Source organism: Pelodiscus sinensis, chromosome 14 (genome assembly GCF_049634645.1).
Source record: "Pelodiscus sinensis isolate JC-2024 chromosome 14, ASM4963464v1, whole genome shotgun sequence".
Taxonomy (NCBI): domain Eukaryota; kingdom Metazoa; phylum Chordata; order Testudines; family Trionychidae; genus Pelodiscus; species Pelodiscus sinensis.
The window spans coordinates 14,199,282-14,215,979 of NC_134724.1; the positions used below are offsets into that span (position 1 = coordinate 14,199,282).

The 16,698-nt window shown below is 45.1% G+C and overlaps 1 protein-coding gene across 1 annotated transcript in view; it reads left to right on the forward strand.

The window, feature by feature from the left end:
* The window catches only part of AGBL1 (AGBL carboxypeptidase 1), a 485,420-nt gene that overhangs the window by 72,079 nt on the left and 396,643 nt on the right, over positions 1-16,698 (forward strand). Inside the window, exon 6 of the mRNA XM_075897043.1 lies at positions 7,400-7,437. Coding sequence (XP_075753158.1) covers positions 7,400-7,437 — 38 coding nt within the window. The remainder of the gene's footprint in view (positions 1-7,399; positions 7,438-16,698) is intronic.

Consider the following 16,698-nt stretch of genomic DNA (forward strand, 5'->3'; position numbering starts at 1 on the left):
CTGTTTTCCAACCTAATGATTTGGAAGCACTTCAAAGCCCTTTATTCTTCAGAGTGTCTGTCTCTGAAGCTATTGCAGAGCTTTTTTTAATGTTTTCTGATTACAGCGCAGCATTTATTATTATGCCTTTTAAGATAGGGTAACTTTATTTATATGTTTTTACTGAAAGGTATAAATGAGACCCCTTTGGGAGGTTTGTTGTTTAGATTCCAGCGTATGATCTTAGTGATTTATTGCTGCAAAGCACAGAGAATCAGTCGACAGCATCTGGACAGGTCTGTAGGGCTTTTTTTTTTTTAAATCTGTTCTTTCCTGAGATAAATGTAAAGTTTTGCACTGGGCACACTATCAAGTTCTCTGGTGTAGCATATGCTCACGTTTTCATCTTTCTTAAGCTTTGCAGCCTTTCCCTCCTGTTCCTTCTTTTTTTTTCTTCTCCTGCTCATGCACGGTTTATTTTTCATTATCCCTTGTCCCATGTTTTTAATCTCATTATTTCTTCAGATGCCAGAAAAAGGGCTGTTGTTTTACCATATGGTGTTACTAGGTGACCATGTGGTACCAACACAGGTTGTCTTGCTTGCTAATGTTCTATCAGTGCATCAGTCAACTTGCTGTCTCCCTCACTGAGCCCTGGTCTCTACTAGGAAGTTATTTCAAAATAAATTCCGTTATTTCAAAATAACAGGCGGAGCATTCATACTACCAAGCCCGTTATTTCAAAATAATGGGCTGGTTATTTTGAAATTAAAACTCCTGCTTTCCACAAGGAATAATGCTTATTTCAAAATAATTATTTCAAAATAGCAGTAGTGTGGACGCTATTCCCCAGAGTCATTCAAAGTAATTACTCCCCAGTATTCCTGGGGCTCTAATTTGAGGTTGTGCATTCATATTAAGGGCACATCTACACAGCAGGGCAAAAGTCGAATTAAGCTACGCAACTTCTGCTACGTCAATTGTATAGTTGAAGTCAAAATAGCTTAATTCGGCTTTTGGCGCTGTCTACCCAGCAGGAAGTTGTAGGAAGACCACTCTTCCTTCGACTTCCCTTACTCCTCATGAAATGAGAAGTCAGAGTAAGAAGTCCATCAGCTTTCAAAATAATGGCTTGCTGTGTAGATGTGCTCTTCGTTATTTTGGAATGTCAGTTATACCAAAATAACGCTGCTGTGTAGACATACCTTCAGGGAGCCTGCCTTGGACTAATTTCAAGGCATCCCTGTAGTGTGGACACACTATTTTGAAATAGTTATTTCAGGAGTTATTATTTCAAAATAAGTTATTTTGAAACAATGTCCTAGTGTAGACATGCCCTGAATGTCATTCTCTCCCTTCCCTAAACAACTTTTGGTATGTTTGTTCTTTCCCATTATAATGTCTGGATGTTTGAATTTATTCCGGATATTGATTATATTCTGGGAAAGCTTCACCAGCCATAAGCTTTGAGATCCTCTTGTCTCTTTTACTGGGTTACAGCCTCATGGGAAATACTGGACTTGATCCTCCATTGGCATAAATCAGTGTTGCTCCATTTACTTCAATTTATCTGAGCTGAATAACACAAGCTGAGGATCTGGACCAATATATTTATTTTCCAAAGGTCTTTTCTTCACTTTGCTGGTGCTCTACTAGATTTAAAGTGTGTGCCTCCTATATGGAGTACCTATGCAGTACACACGATACAACACATAACAGAGAATACTATACCTCATTTTCTAAAATCCTTTTGATTATGGTATTTTCAGAAGGGAAATTGGCATGTTTAATTCTATTTAAGTATAATTACAGTCATGCACACACAGGCACCAACTGAGTTTAAGTCTGATTAGGGTGCCAGTTTGGCACTCCAGAGACCCACGTTCAAATCTGTGCTCTGTCACCAATTTCCTCTGTGACCTTGAGTAAGTCCCTCAGTCTCATTGTACTTCATTTGCCTAAGGGGAAAATAAAACTGCCCTGATTCAAAAGGGTATTGGGAGAGTAAATGTTTAAAGTATTGCAAATAACTGGATACTACTGCAATGGCAGTTGTATTAGCACCTTAGCTAAAAGGCACTGTACAGACATGTATTAAGAGACATTTCCTGCCCTGAAGAGGGAGCTAATATTTTAAAAAGACAGTTAGGGAGGGGAAGGGAGCTAACATCATAATGTTTATTCTGGTGATTGTGAAATGGAAACTCCTCCTGGATATTGAATACGAAGATGTCCTTTTTATCACTGCAGAAGTAATTTTTGCCTAGATTTGGAGAAATGTCTCAGATTTGACGTCTATGGCCAACACTGAGGTATTAACTGCCTTGGGATGCATCTGCACTGCACCATTATTTTGAGAGAACTAGCATTATTTCGAAATAACAGTGAGAGATCTACATAGCCATTCTGTTACTTGGAAATAATTTCGAAATAACAGACGGCTTATTCTGAAATCTGTAAACCTCATTCAACGAGGAATAATGCCTGTTCCAAAATAGCTCTAGGCAAAGAAATATGGGCCTTAGTTATCAAAACTGATAGTGATTTGGAAAGCCCACCTTGACATGTAGTGAATTTGCCCAACTTTCAGACAGTGCTGGACCCTCACTAGATTCTTGATTGGCTTTACTTGGAAAAGAGATCAGACTCTGTGTGGCAGTTTGCAAAGTCTCCAGAACTGAGCAATCGATTTCCATGTTGTTTTGCCCGTCGTAAGTGCTGACCATCTGTATTAGTCAAAGCCCTGAGTATTTTCTTCTCTCTTTTACCAAAAAGGAGGGGCATGGTCAGATGGCTGTCAGTATTTCCCTAGTTTCTTCTAGAGGGAAAGGCTGGCTTCTCTGGGGAAAAGGGGAGAGGGAGTATACTGTGTTGGTAGCCCTGTTCTCAGCTGGTAGCACTCATTGGCCTACGAGGCCCTCTCAGAAACAGATGATCATCTGCGCAATGTGATTATTCCTATTATTGGGAGGAACTGGATTCTGGGCCCAAGTGAGGTGTGGGTTTAACTGGTGATTTGCTGCTCTCAAAAGCATGCAAATCATGTCATTGCTGCTTCTATGGCAGAGGGGAGTTTGGCTCTTTCTGTGTCTGACATTGCAGTGGTGTAGGTCTGTGAAGACACGTTGTGAATACTGGATGCTTCATTTTGAATAAGCCCCCAAAAGTATGCACATCCAATGCCAAACTATGCTGACCTCTTTGGTCCACCGAATGGAGCCAGAAACACTGTGGTCACAACCTTTCTCATGATATTCAGGGCTTCAGCATCTGGTTCAGGAATCACCCAAGAAATGCAAAAACCAATGTTCGATATATGTATAGATGTACTATCACACCCCATTAATCTAATATATAAAGGAGAATGTTTGTATGTTTGTGCTCTAATAACTTGGACACTATAAGATCTACTGCAACCAAACTGTGCATAGGATAACCTTTTCTCCAGGTAAAAGTTTTAAAGTACTGTGGGAAGGTGTGACACCTCCCCCCCCCCCGCACTAGCTCCGCTGGCGCAATGCGATCCCAGGCCACCGCTGTTCTGAACCTGTGGCGCTTGTGCAGAGGCGGCACACGGAGGACCACCCTCACAGTGCAGGCACACCTCAGCTGGTGTGCAAACTGGCAGGCAGGTGGACCCGGGGAGAGCAGGGACGCCGGCGTGGAAAAGGGCGCTGATGGTTAAAACCAACGCCGGGCCAGACACAAGGGGAGAGGGGGGAGAAAGAGAAGGAGGAAGGAGGAACGGGGTCTTTTGCACGTTACCACCCCTGCTTCCCCGCCACCTCCCTAACTGCTGGCCTGTGCTCCCCACAGACAGTGCCCCACTCCTCCCAACCCACCCCCCACCTCCCTAGCTGCCACCCTGTGCCCACATAGACAGCGCCCCTCAGTTCTGTGGGGAGGAGGGTCCTGCTGCTCTCACAGTGTCAGGTGTGGGCCAGGAGCCATCAGCCCCCAGGGTCTGTGACTCTGGGGTCCCCTGGCTCAGGGTCCCCTCCTTTTCTAAATTTTCTAAATTTTGTTCCTTCGGTTTCCCGAGCAACGCCTGGTAAGTTCAGCTAGTGACTCATATTTGGATCTGAGTTCTGGACAATGGTTTGAGCTCTGCTGAGATTTGCTTGGAAGTTATTTCCCTAGTCCCCAGTTAAAAACCTGGTGGAAAGACTAATTTGTGAGTGCAGTATAACCCATTCCAGCAGGTGGCAGTCTAACACACTGAATGGTTTTATGCCTCTAACTGTGGTTGCATGTCACACTGAGCACCTTTCATCTGCTGACAGGGATGGAACATGTTTGCTGTTGTCTAAATCCTGTCCACATGGTGATGATGACATTCCTGTTTTTTAATTGGTGAAACATTAGTTGCTGAAATGCTGCTGCATTGGCTTTTTTGCACAGTTTGCTATTTGTGTATCTCACAATTCTGGGAGAGGTATGTTTGTGTGAGAAGCTGGCTTAGAACATCAGGTGCTGGCAGGAGTCGGGTCTGGGAGCTTTCACCTTCTCAGCTGCTGAATGGACACAGATAAATAGTAGTTTGGTGACAAGAAAATGCTTTATTTCCTGCTTCAGGATGATAATTGGCTCAGTGTGGAAGTTAATATGATTTATTTGGGGATTAGTTAATAAAGAGATTAGGATGTAATGAATCCATGGGCATGAAGGGCCCTGTAGATGTAGTTAACTCACATGCTGTGGGCACTTAGAAATTCACAGCAACAGTGGGGTTGGAACTCTAATCCTTTTGTTCTAAAAAGACAGGCCCATATACGAGACTCTCTTCTGCTGCTAGCTGTATGGGGCCTATGCCACATAGAGAAGCAGCTTTAATTCCGTCCAGTTCAGAGCACATATCTTCCAACCATGGCACCACAATATGAAATGAGTGGCACAATGAAGCATTTGATTGTCCATAGGAGGGCTTTCAGCGTGGGTACAAATTGATTCAGCTCCCATTTAAATCCAGATCCATTGTCCTGTTTTGACCTGGCAGCCATGCTGGGTCAGAGAATTGCTCAGACTCTTTACATAGTTCACCTGGGCACTGAAGAACATCTAGTTCTGAAACCTTGTGAGACTCCCTACCTAATTGCTTCCTCCCTTCACCTAAAGAACTGTCCGTCCTGCAAGCTTGTGGAAACCACTAGATGATTTTGCCCTGTAGAGAGGTGCCAGTGCTTACTAATAAAGAGTGTGTTTTAGTGAAGGCAAGTCAGATCCATTGCTAGGAAGAGACACAGCAATCAGAACAGGGGAGAGAAAGGGTGGAGGTGGCATTAGAAAGGGTGGAGGTGGCATTTGGGCCTCCCAGTGGAGAGTAAACTCTGATAGAAGTTAAGTCCATTGTGCCATTTTTGCATTGTGAATGTAGTATGTGGGGCTCTCCTATCAGTGACACTCTTCAGGTGAAATGTCCCATTCTTTCTTTTGAATGATAGAGCTGTCAAAGACTAGCTGCTGGAAGCTACAGTAGTGGGGGGAGATCAGAGACCAGTCAGAAATGTGAGGACATGAGAGGACTGAGAGATGTTCGCATGTGCTCCCCATATGGACAGTTGCAGGAAAGCTGGCTTGACTACATTGGCATATTTAGCCCTTTGAGCAGTGCACTCTGTCTATGTGCATTTTGTCATTTTCCTAACGAGAAGGAAATGGTTAGAGGGAAAGATCAGGAACCTCTGACTTCATCTCCTCCTTCCACCTGTATTTATTTAGCTGAGCAAGAAAACACATCTGAGTGTGCAGTTTCACTGCTGGCCCCTTGTGAGGCATGAAAGTCAGTGTCAAGAGCCCTCAGCCAATGTCAGCATGTCAAAGATTTGATTTTACAACTATATTTTGTTACTGTTTGATATCTGCTGCCTATTGAATCCTGAGCAGAGTGGGATTGCTCACCCACTGAAATACAGCTGTCTCTGAAGGAGGTGCACCAGCAACATCAAAGTTACACAATTTCTAGCAAGGGAAAGTTTGAGAGGTAGTATTGTCTAGTGGATAAAGCATGCATCTAGGCCACAGCAGGCCTGGGATGCCAGCTCTGCAACTGATAGAGCTGTATGACCTTGCAGAAGTCATTTCACATTCAACTACTTTGCCTATCTGGATTGTAAACACTTTGGGGCAGGTGTTGTCTCTTAATGTATGTTTTTACCATGCCTACCGCAATGGGGCACTGATCTCAGCTGTGGCCTCTAAGCACTACTGCAATACTAGTGATTGATGATGATAAAGGGAGAGACTGTTATTCTTTTTAAATTGCTGCTACAGGAGGGAATGTTTAGTTTGGCAAAATGAAATGTCTTGAGTTGGATTTTGGCCAGCACCCTGGAGCTGACACATCTCATGATGTATATGTGTCTGATGACCCAGGTGGCAGAAATATATTCCCATGTCTGGTCTGGATTTGTTCCGAGTCTGTGATGCAGACAGAGAGCTCAAGGGAAACCGTTCAAAGACTGAAGACTTGTCTCATTTCTTTTGAGATGTGGGTGTTTGTTTATTTATAATGGTCAGTACAGATCAGTGTAATATGGAGGCTAGAGGGCTAACACTGGTCTTGTTGGATCACAGAATCCAACACAGTGGGCCCAATCCTCAGTTGGTGTTACTAAGGGTGTGTCTAGACTACATGCCTCCTTCGACGGAGGCATGTAGATTAGCCAGATCGGAAGAGGGAAATGAAGCCGCGGTTAAAATAATCGCGGCTTCATTTAAATTTAAATGGCTGCCCCGATCTGCCGATCAGCTGTTTGTTGGCAGATCGGGGCAGTCTGGACGCGACGCGCCGACAAAGAAGCCTTTCTTCATCGGCACAGGTAAGCCTCGTGAAACCAGGTTTACCTGTGCCGATGAAGAAAGGCTTCTTTGTCGGCGCGTCGCGTCCAGACTGCCCCGATCTGCTGACAAACAGCTGATCGGGAGATCGGGGCAGCCATTTAAATTTAAATGAAGCCGCGATTATTTTAATCGCGGCTTCATTTCCCTCTTCCGATCTGGCTAATCTACATGCCTCCGTCGAAGGAGGCATGTAGTCTAGACACACCCTAAGTGTAGCTCCATCCAAGTGAACAACGCCAGGCCAATTTATACCAACTGGGGACCTGATCCAGAAACTAGGACGGGGTGGGCAATCTCCAGGGCTAGCCCCTTGTGGGCCACCAGACACTTTATTTACCTGTGCGTCTGCAGGTATGGCTGCTCTCAATTCCCATTAGTTGTGGTTCGCCCTTTCCAGCCACTGGGAGCTGCAGAAAGCACACAGGTAAATAAAGGATCAAGTGGCCTGCCAGGAACTAACCTTGGTGAACCAAGTCCAGCCCATGGGCTGCTTATTGCCCACTCCTAGACTAGCAAGACTAAGGCTAAAAAAATTATTGAAGAAATTGACATTATTTCTCCATTGTTTTTCTTCCCCCAGGGCTGCCATTGAGGTTCTAGCAGCTTTGCTGAAATCAAGTAAGCACCTTCTGTTTATATTCTTGCTGACAACTTTCTGTCTGTGCACTTGGATAAACATGTCCTACAGCGATGGATTGCATTCTTCTCCAAATCAACTTCACCTTCCACCTCTGAAATGCGGTAGACCAAAGTAATCTGTGTTGAGAAATGAGAGGGAATAATATGCATTATTTATTGCATGTCTTGCCATGTTTCCCCCTGTGTTTCTGTGATGATGAAGGTGGGAGATCCTAAGATCGTACCTAGACGTTATGGGTATGTCTAAACTACATGGCTCCATTGACAGAGCCATGTAGATGAGTTTACTAGACATAGGAAAATGAAGCGGTGATTTAAATAATCGCTGCTTCATTTACATGAAAATTGCCGCCGCGCTGTGCCGATCAGCTGTTTGGTGGCACAGCGGGGCAGTTTGGATGTACCGCGGTCGACAAGGGAAGCCTTTGTAGACCACTCCGGTAAACCTAATTTCACAAGGCATACCGGAGCGGTTGACAAAGACTTCCCTTGTCGACTGTGGCGTGTCCAGACTGCCCCGCTGTGCCGCCAAACAGCTGATCAGCACAGCGCAGTGGCCATTTTGATGTAAATGAAGTGGCGATTATTTAAATTGCCGCTTCATTTTCCTATGTCTAGTAAACTCATCTACATGGCTCCATAGATGTAGTCTAGACATACCCTATGGTATGAGCTCCTTAAATGAAATGACCAAGGTGGTTACTTGGTCTTAATTTTTTTGGAAGGGCTTAGAAGAGGTCTGCAGACTGTTGTGATGACAACACTTTCACTTTATTCTTCCCTGCTAGCCTCTTAGGTCTCCACCTGTCCTTGGAGTCCTGCAGATTTGCAAGCTAGCCCTGGCACTTAGGCTATGTCTACACTACAAGGTTTTTGCGCAAACAGAGCTGTTTTTGCGCAAAAACCTGCAGAGCATCCACACCTCAAATGAGCTATTGTGCAATTAAATGGGCAGTTAAACAGCAGAACAGAGGGCTTTTTCTGCCATAGATAAACCTCCTTTTCTGAGGCATAACTGCTTTTAGTGCTACAGCTATTGCACAAGAAGGCAAGTGTGGATGCTCCAGAGCAAGAAACCCCTATGGGAAAAAGCACAGGTGCTCTGATGGCCATTCTGTGAATGGCAATCGGAGCTTTCTTGCGCAAGAACATCCATGCGGTGTGGACACTCTCTTGCACAAAAGCACATGGCTTTTGCGATGTGCTTTGAGATGTGGACATGCTCTTGCTCAATAAGTTTTTGTGCAAAAACACTTACGCAAAAGGCTTCTTGCACACAAAGCATGTAGTGTGGACGCAGCCTTAATGATTGCCTTTGCGTAGCCAGGCTCTGGCAGTGAGTATCTAAGGGTACACTGCTGGGCTTAACTCAAAATAAGCTATGCAAAATGAGCTATGTCAATTGCGTATCTTATTTCAAAACAGCTTATTTCAAAATAGGGAGCATCTACACAGTACTTATTTCAAAATAGAGCACTCTTCTTCTGACTTCCCTTATTCCTCGTACAATGAGGGTTACAGGAGTCGGAGTAAGAAGTCCTCCAGCTTGTCCTCTGACACTATTTCAAAATAACTGCCTGCTGTGTAGAAGCAGACTAAATTATTTCAGAATTGTGCTAGTTATTTCAAAATAGTGTTACAGTGTAGACATACCCCAACACTGGTAGTGTATGTTTGTAGGTGTTAGGGGCTTTTAGCTTGGGTCTCTCTGCATGTACTCTGGGCTTGAATGTTCCTGAAGTGAACGTGTTACCCTTTCTTGCCTTTATCTCATCCAAAAACACTTAGTTTTTTATTACCAGGATTTAATAAAGCTTTGATTAAGAAAGAGTGCTCTACTATTGCAGACAATCTCCTCTCCAATAAATCACAATGGCGTATTGTCCTTTCCCTCTTCACTCCTCCCCGCCCCCTTTACTCTTTCCCTTCTCTGTCCTTTTCATGAGCATTAGGAATAAATGCATTTGTGAAAAATTGTAGGCCTGGAAGCAGTGCTTAAATGAGCATGCGGCAATGGGATCATGTCTGAGGTGCACCAGCTCAAGTGATGAATTTTCAAATAATGCTCCGGTATTAACCTTGCTGCTTAGTTTTAAAGGTCACATTATTGCAACAAGGAAACACCTTCTGGTTCAGATAGTAAATCTTAATAAGGGGGTGATGGGGCCACTCCAGAGCTGCCTTCAATTTAAAAGCAAAATTAGCATTTAGAGAAGGAAGAATTTGCAGAGAGGAGGGGTGCGGCAGAGACGGGGAGTGGAAAGCTCAGTAGGAAGCACAATCCTTCTACGGTAATCCTGCTTTATGGTCTGGTGCTGTGAAGTGAGAGTCTCCTGTGTCAGTGGTGTTGCTGGGATCAGTCTTCCTGTTCCGACTCTCCCTGCATCTGGGAGCTACTAGGAGTGTGGAGAATTGTTTCCCATAGGAGATGATGGACCTGAATTGCTTGGGGAGTTTTGAAACCAGCTGGGACAGATTACTATCAAATATTCAGGAAGGAACAACCCTTATGCTGGCTGGGGATGGGCAAGACCTTTCCTGTTCTGATTTCTAGCCCCAGAGGATACAGTTGCTCTACTTCAGCTTTTCAGTCATTCTACGCTAGCTTCTCAGTAGAAGAAATTCAGTGTTGTTTCATTTCATGTTCAGTTCTTTTTGGCCCACCCTGATATGGTGGTGGCCTCTTTGTTGTTGCTGCTCCCACCAACATCCTTTGTCATGAGAAATATGGGCATATAGGGGTTGCAATGCTGGAGCCGCCCATTCCAGTTACCAATATGAGATGCTTCCAAAGAAAATATAACCCCCAAATGAAACATAATGCTTGCGATCTATTGGGCAAAATGATCAATGGCAGTTATACGGATTGAACCTCTCTAGTCCGGCATCCTCGGGACCCGATAAGTGCTGAAGCAGAGAATTTGCTGAACCCTAGGAAGTCAATACTGTCTAGCTGCATTACCAACAGTTCCACTGCTTTTTTGGGCTCTTGGGAGATATTTAGGGGTAAACTAGAGCTAAATAACAGCCCAGAACACTGAGAGCTAGAATTGGTTGCCATAAGTAGCAGGTGTAATGCGCAAGGGAAGGCAATGCCTTCCCAAACTGCCAGCCTGGCCCCACCCACACTCTGCCCCCAGCGTCCACCCCTCTTCAGTGTGTTTTCACCACGCTGTCTGGACTACAGCCCCACTGAGGCTGTGGCTGTGCCACCAGTTCTTCAAGGGCTGGGTGCGCCCCCCCCCTTCTACCCAGTGCTCCAGCTGGGGCCAAGGAAGCCTGTGGCCATGTGCCATCTATCTCCTCTTTTCCCCTCCTCTGCACTCTGGCTGGGGCCGAAGAAGGGTGGGACCATGTGCTCTCCTCCTCCTGTGTTCCAGCTGCAGAAGGCTGGGGCCATGTGCTGCCTACTCTCCCTCCCCTATGTCCAAGCTGGGCTGGGGGAATTCTGGAGCTCAGCTCCACCCACTCTCCCTCCCCTGTTCCCTGGCTGGGGAGGGCTGGGGCTATGCCATGTCCCCTACTCTCTCTCCCCCCATGCTCAGGCCAGGGGCAGCAGGAGTATGATCCCTGCTCTCCCTCCCCTGTGCTCTGTCCACGGCTGGGGAATGCTGGAGCTGTACGCCACCCCTCCCATCCATACCCTTGGGTGAGGGGGAAGGCTGGGGTCGCCCACTGCCTACAGGAGGAAGGGTGGCCTCCTCCTACAGTGAGGGGGGTGCTTGTCTTCCACAGGGTGCTAGATGGCAGGGGCAGGGCAGGGGTTCACCTGCCACCCATGCTGGTGGCTGTAAACCAACTTTATGGGGTTTGTGGGAAACGTGGCCACACCCATGATGAGAGAACATCCTGCTAACTAAAATCATGCTGGACAATTGATGTTGCCAGACCAGAGAGTGTAGGACTAGGGAGGTTCAACCTGTAGTTTCCTACAATCCCTTCTATTTGGATGATCCACACAAGTTCTTTATTAGGATTCTCAAATGCTTCCACAACGTGGCTCATATCGGAAAATTAGTGTTTTGTTTGTCTGCAGAAAGCTACTGTTTTATTATCATGTGGACAACCCCACAGCCTATTTGCAATTGCACAATGGTTGATTGACAGCTACAGCAATCGCTTAGTAGAAAAGTGACATTAGGAAAGTAAGCGTGGTATTTTAACTGTTTTAAAAAAAATGTGACATAACTGGAACCATGGAGACTGAGCCAACACCATGTGATCAGCTCTGCCCACATCACCATCAGTGGCTCTGTGGTTCCCCAGTAGTCCATACATAAGAGGGTTACAGGTCTAGACTATGATTTGGGTTTCTTCTCACTCTTAAGGTATATCTACACTGCAACACTATTTCAAAATAACTAGCACTATTCCAAAATAACTTTGTCAATATCTACACAAGAGGCAGTTATTTTGAAATAGTGTCAAGTTGGAGGAGTTCTTACTCCAACTCCTGTAAACCTCAATGTGGCTACATCTAGACTGCAAGCTTCTTTTGGAAGAAGCTTTTCCAGAAGAGATGAAAAACTTTTTTCAAAAGAGAGCATCCACAGCAAAAGTGCAATGAAAAAGCGATGTGCTTTTTTGAAAGATAGTGTCCACATTGATTGGACGCTATCTCGCATTTCAGCAGTGATTACTGTGGACGGAGTGGCCACCAGGGCACCTGTGATTTTTCCTGGAGGCCTCTTCTTTTGAAAAAAACCCACTCTTCTGCATCCACAAATACGTTTTTCCAAAAAAGATTTTTTGGACAAAGGCTTTTTCCTCATAGAAAGAGATATACTGCTGTTGCAAAACCCCTTCCATTCTTTCGACTTTCTATTGAAAGAACGCAATAGCAGTGTGGACGTAAGTATAGTTTTTCCGGAAAATCGGCCGTTTTTCTGGAAAAACTCTGTAATGTAGACATACCCTGTATGAGGAATAAAGGCAGTCAGAAGAAGAGTGTTCTATTTCGGAATATGTGCTGCGTAGACACTCCCTATTTTGAAATAATCTATTTTGAAATAAGATAATGCAATTGATGTAGCTCAATTTGCATAGCTTATTTCGAGTTAAGCTCTGCAGTGTACATGTACCCTTAGTGTCTTTGGAGGCTATTAGAAGAAAGTAAATATCTGCAAGCATTAGGTATTGTGGTGTATGAGAATTGCTTGTAAAGACACAGTCTGAAAGCAAATCTGGTATGATTCCCAGATGTGAAAGCTGTGGGCTTTGAGCTGAATAGGAGAGGGAAACCCTGATGATAGCTGCAACAATAAAATCATTGTGTGTATCAGTATATCAGTCTGGTTATTCTGAATCTCATGGGGACCTGGAAAAGTGACCTGGTTGTGCCAACAAAGTGGGATTCAGTCTTGCTACACATGAAATCAAGAACACATCCATTCTATACATCAGGGGAAATTCTGCACCAAAAATTTATTTTGCTTGCACAAATCTGCCAAATTCTGTGAATTTTATTTGTCAAAATAAAACTATATCATCATGCCAGTTTCAATTGTTTTGGTAATTTATTTCAAAACAGCTGTCAACAGGAATGTATGTAACGAAAATTTCCCTAGCAGCAGAGAAGGAAAGAAACCTCCGTGAAAACTATTTCCTGGTTTTCTGCTCTCTTCTCGCCCAGAGCCTAGCAATGCCCTCTCCAAACACTAACATCTCTCCCAGCTCAGACACTCACACCCCCTCCTGCTACCTGCCAGAGACCAGGTGTGGGTCCCACCCTAGCCCAGATACTTACATCCTCTATCCCTGAGAGCTCAGCTGTCCCCTCCTCCGGGCTTAGACACTCTCCAACCCTACCCTCCTAGAAGCCCAAGCATCCTGCTGGAAAAACAGCCTGATGTTGGGTCCTTGACTTGCACTGAATTTCCTGCATGCAACCGCCTCCTTCTGTTAGGGCATGCAAGAAAACTGCAGCTGTTGGGAACCTGCCAGTTCCCTCCCCCTCACTCTGACCTTGTCTTCTATTTGTGAACTGGACTCTTCTGGGTTCAGCATCTCCTAGTGGCAACCAGCATCTCTGCATCCCATTTCTGTGGGGAAAGCAGGAAATGCTGCATGTATAATGTTCATTTCTGTAAAATTCTTCATTGTACCAGGACACAGAATTCTCTCTGGAAGAATTCACCATGGTCCACCCTCAGGATTGCACTCAGTGTCTCCAGATGGAATGATGCTACACCACGGATTGCACCAGGAGTCTCAACCTCTTGGCCCAGCGGCCATCCCCAGCCTCAATTGTGCAATCTAGCCCCGGATTCGTGGGGGTTGGGGTGGGTGTCTTTTACCATTCCCCGAGTCCCGCCCTTTCCCACCATTGCTCTGCCCTCTTCCCCAATGGCACCCCATCCCCCGAGGATGTGGCTTTGCGGATCACCGGAAGGAGGTGTGGGGTGGCAGCACTGGTCACACCCCACGCTGCTGCAGAGAAGTGGAGCGCAGCAGAGCAACTGAGCCCGCTGAGTGTACTCCGCTTCCCCACAGTTACTGCTGCCACCGGAGTGCGGGGGAGGGGTGATCACTGCTGCTGCCATGTGATAGCTCCCCCCACCCCAATGATCCCTGGAGCTGAATCCCTGAGGGGCAGGGTATCATGGGAGGAGGGAGGAGGTGGGCCGATGGCAGGAAGGGGCAGGACTTGGGGAATTTTAACAGATGCTCTCTGGGAGTCCTGGGCTAGGTTGCGCAATTGCTCTGGCTGGGGATGGCCTGTGGGCCTGAAGTTTGAGACCTGTAGGCCTCACAGGCATCTTTGTAAGGATCTCTGAGGGAGGCAGCCCCTCTCCTGCTTTTGGCAGGAAGTCAGAATGAGAAGAGTACCATACAAGTTAAATAGGAACATGCAGATGGCGGTGCCTCTCCCTAATGTTCTCATGGCAATAATCTCTCTGCCCCATGGGCTTCCTCTATTCTTCGCTGATACTTTGGCCACCTACTAAGCAAAGGACTACCTCTAAGCTTCAATCTGTGGCTGCAATCTTGCCTCCCTCTGCCCAGACTCAAATGGGAACTGCTCACCTGAAGCTGCTTAACACTGAAGGTCTTGAGGGATTGAGAGAGCAGGATCTATCTGGGAGCCACAGAAGGCAACACCGTATTGGAAAATTACCAGTCTGTTTGTAGGTGGGAAACTGTTTTGACTGGTAGCTATCTTATCAGTGAAAATACCAGATTTGCTAGAGAAATGGCTGTTGGTATATCTCCTGGGGAACATCTGCTTGCAGGTCTGATTATTGCCACCAATCCTGCAACTCATGGTTCTTTTCACATGCCTCTTGAACATGACCATGTTTCTCCAACGTATTTGCAAAGGGACATGCTCAGCCTGAGGGATTCTGGAGGTGAGAACATTCTGCTTGTTATTTTCATAACTGTCTCCCTTCTCCAGTCTGCTTAGGCCTCCCGTAAAGAGCACAGCTCAGGCAGGAAATGTTTCTTGTAATGGGTGCTTCATGCACAACTGGGAAGACAAGGCCTGCAGCCCCAGAACATGGCCAGAGGGAGTCTGATGCTTTTCTCCTTGAAAATATGAATGGAAAGCATGTACTACTTCTAATGCAATGAGAACTACATCCTTTAATTATTAGGACTGTAGGCAATGTTCCCCTCATAGATGAGCACTTGAGCAGCCATCCAGGAAAGATTCATGTGCTGTACAGCTGATTAGCAGCCCACAGCTGGCAGCATGTATTTCTATTGGTCGTGCACATGCCTTAGCGCACATAACAATCGATATACTGGACATGGATGGAAAAAATTAGAGGGAACATTGATTATAGCTTACTTATATCAAATAGACTCCCCTTGCCTGACAATTAGACCGCCTCACTCTGCCTTTGAAATCTCAATGTTGCCAATGTCAAACATTCAAAAATCATGAGTCTGGCTCCAGAAAATCATGAGATCAGTTTAAAAATCATAATTTTAAACATTCTAAAAGTGGGCAATTTTAATTTGTTTTCTGGTTTCTAAGCTTTTTGGCACCACTCAATGCAATTTTTTATATGCGACTCCACAATTATAAGGGCTACACGTTTACTTTTTAATATGAAAGCTGAGATTCTTCTATGAACACCTAACTGCAAGAGCTGGTGTTTTTAGAGGAGTTTGAAATACTGCAAGATAAAACATGATAGATGGTAGCACTGGCATCCACACTTGTATTCATGTTTTCTTTTATGCAGACCCTTTACCCAGAATCAGCTCCCACTCCCTTCATGCCAGGCTCCCATTTTCTTCTCATTCTGATGCCTCCTAACGATTCACCATGTCTTCAGTGTCCACAAACAGAAAAAGAAAAAAAAGCCTGTAGTATTTTCTTCCTCTGTTTTTTTTTATTTATTTCCAGTGCATCTTCTATGACTGTCTGCCTTATAGACTATAAGCTCTGCAGGGAAGTGCCCCTCTTTTATTTGGGTCTGTTATGGACAGTGCATATTGTCACATCTTAGCAAATAACAACAGTTGGGAGACCGAGTGACATAGAGCATTCATAATCCTTCTTTCAGGCCTTGTGTCTGAGTACGTCAGCATGCTTCACAACATTTATGAATTAAACTCACAAGCCCTGGTGAGATGAGTATCATCCCTTTTATACAGGAGGAGGAACTGAGGGACAATGAGGAAAAATATTGCACCCATAATCATGCAGCAAGCCAGTGGAAATGGTAGAGACAGAACTCTGACTTTCTGGCCCAGTGCTGATGTGCATTGGCAGAGCTGTAAAAGAGGGAGGAGTAAGGGAAGCTTGTACAATTTGTCGGCGCTGTATATGAATGTATCCTGTGTGCTCTTTTGCTTTTGTTAGCACCAAATTCCTTCCAAAAATAAAGTAGCACAATTCAGTTTTCCAAGGGTAAGGAAAATAGTCAGTCTAGAAAAACAGGGCTTGTAGGGTTAAATTGGGTAATTCTGAACATTCCTTTTCTCCTCCACCCCCATGGCAGAAGCCAACTGCTTCACCCCAGCACCACATGATGGCACTGTTATTATAGCTATTCCAATGCTTAATCCAATATTTATTTTTGGTGAGTAATTTGTTTATCAGCAGGTTATTTTAATCTAATTTTGGTCATATTTGTTATACTCGACTATCTGTACTTCCCAGTGTTAGCAGCTTGCGTGTCTTTAAGGAAATTAGCTGGAGCCAATCTTGGAGGCATTTGCTCAGTGGTTATTGAAGGGAGAGGGTTAGGGAAACAGAGAGACCTTGTTGCATTGCTTGCTTACTGA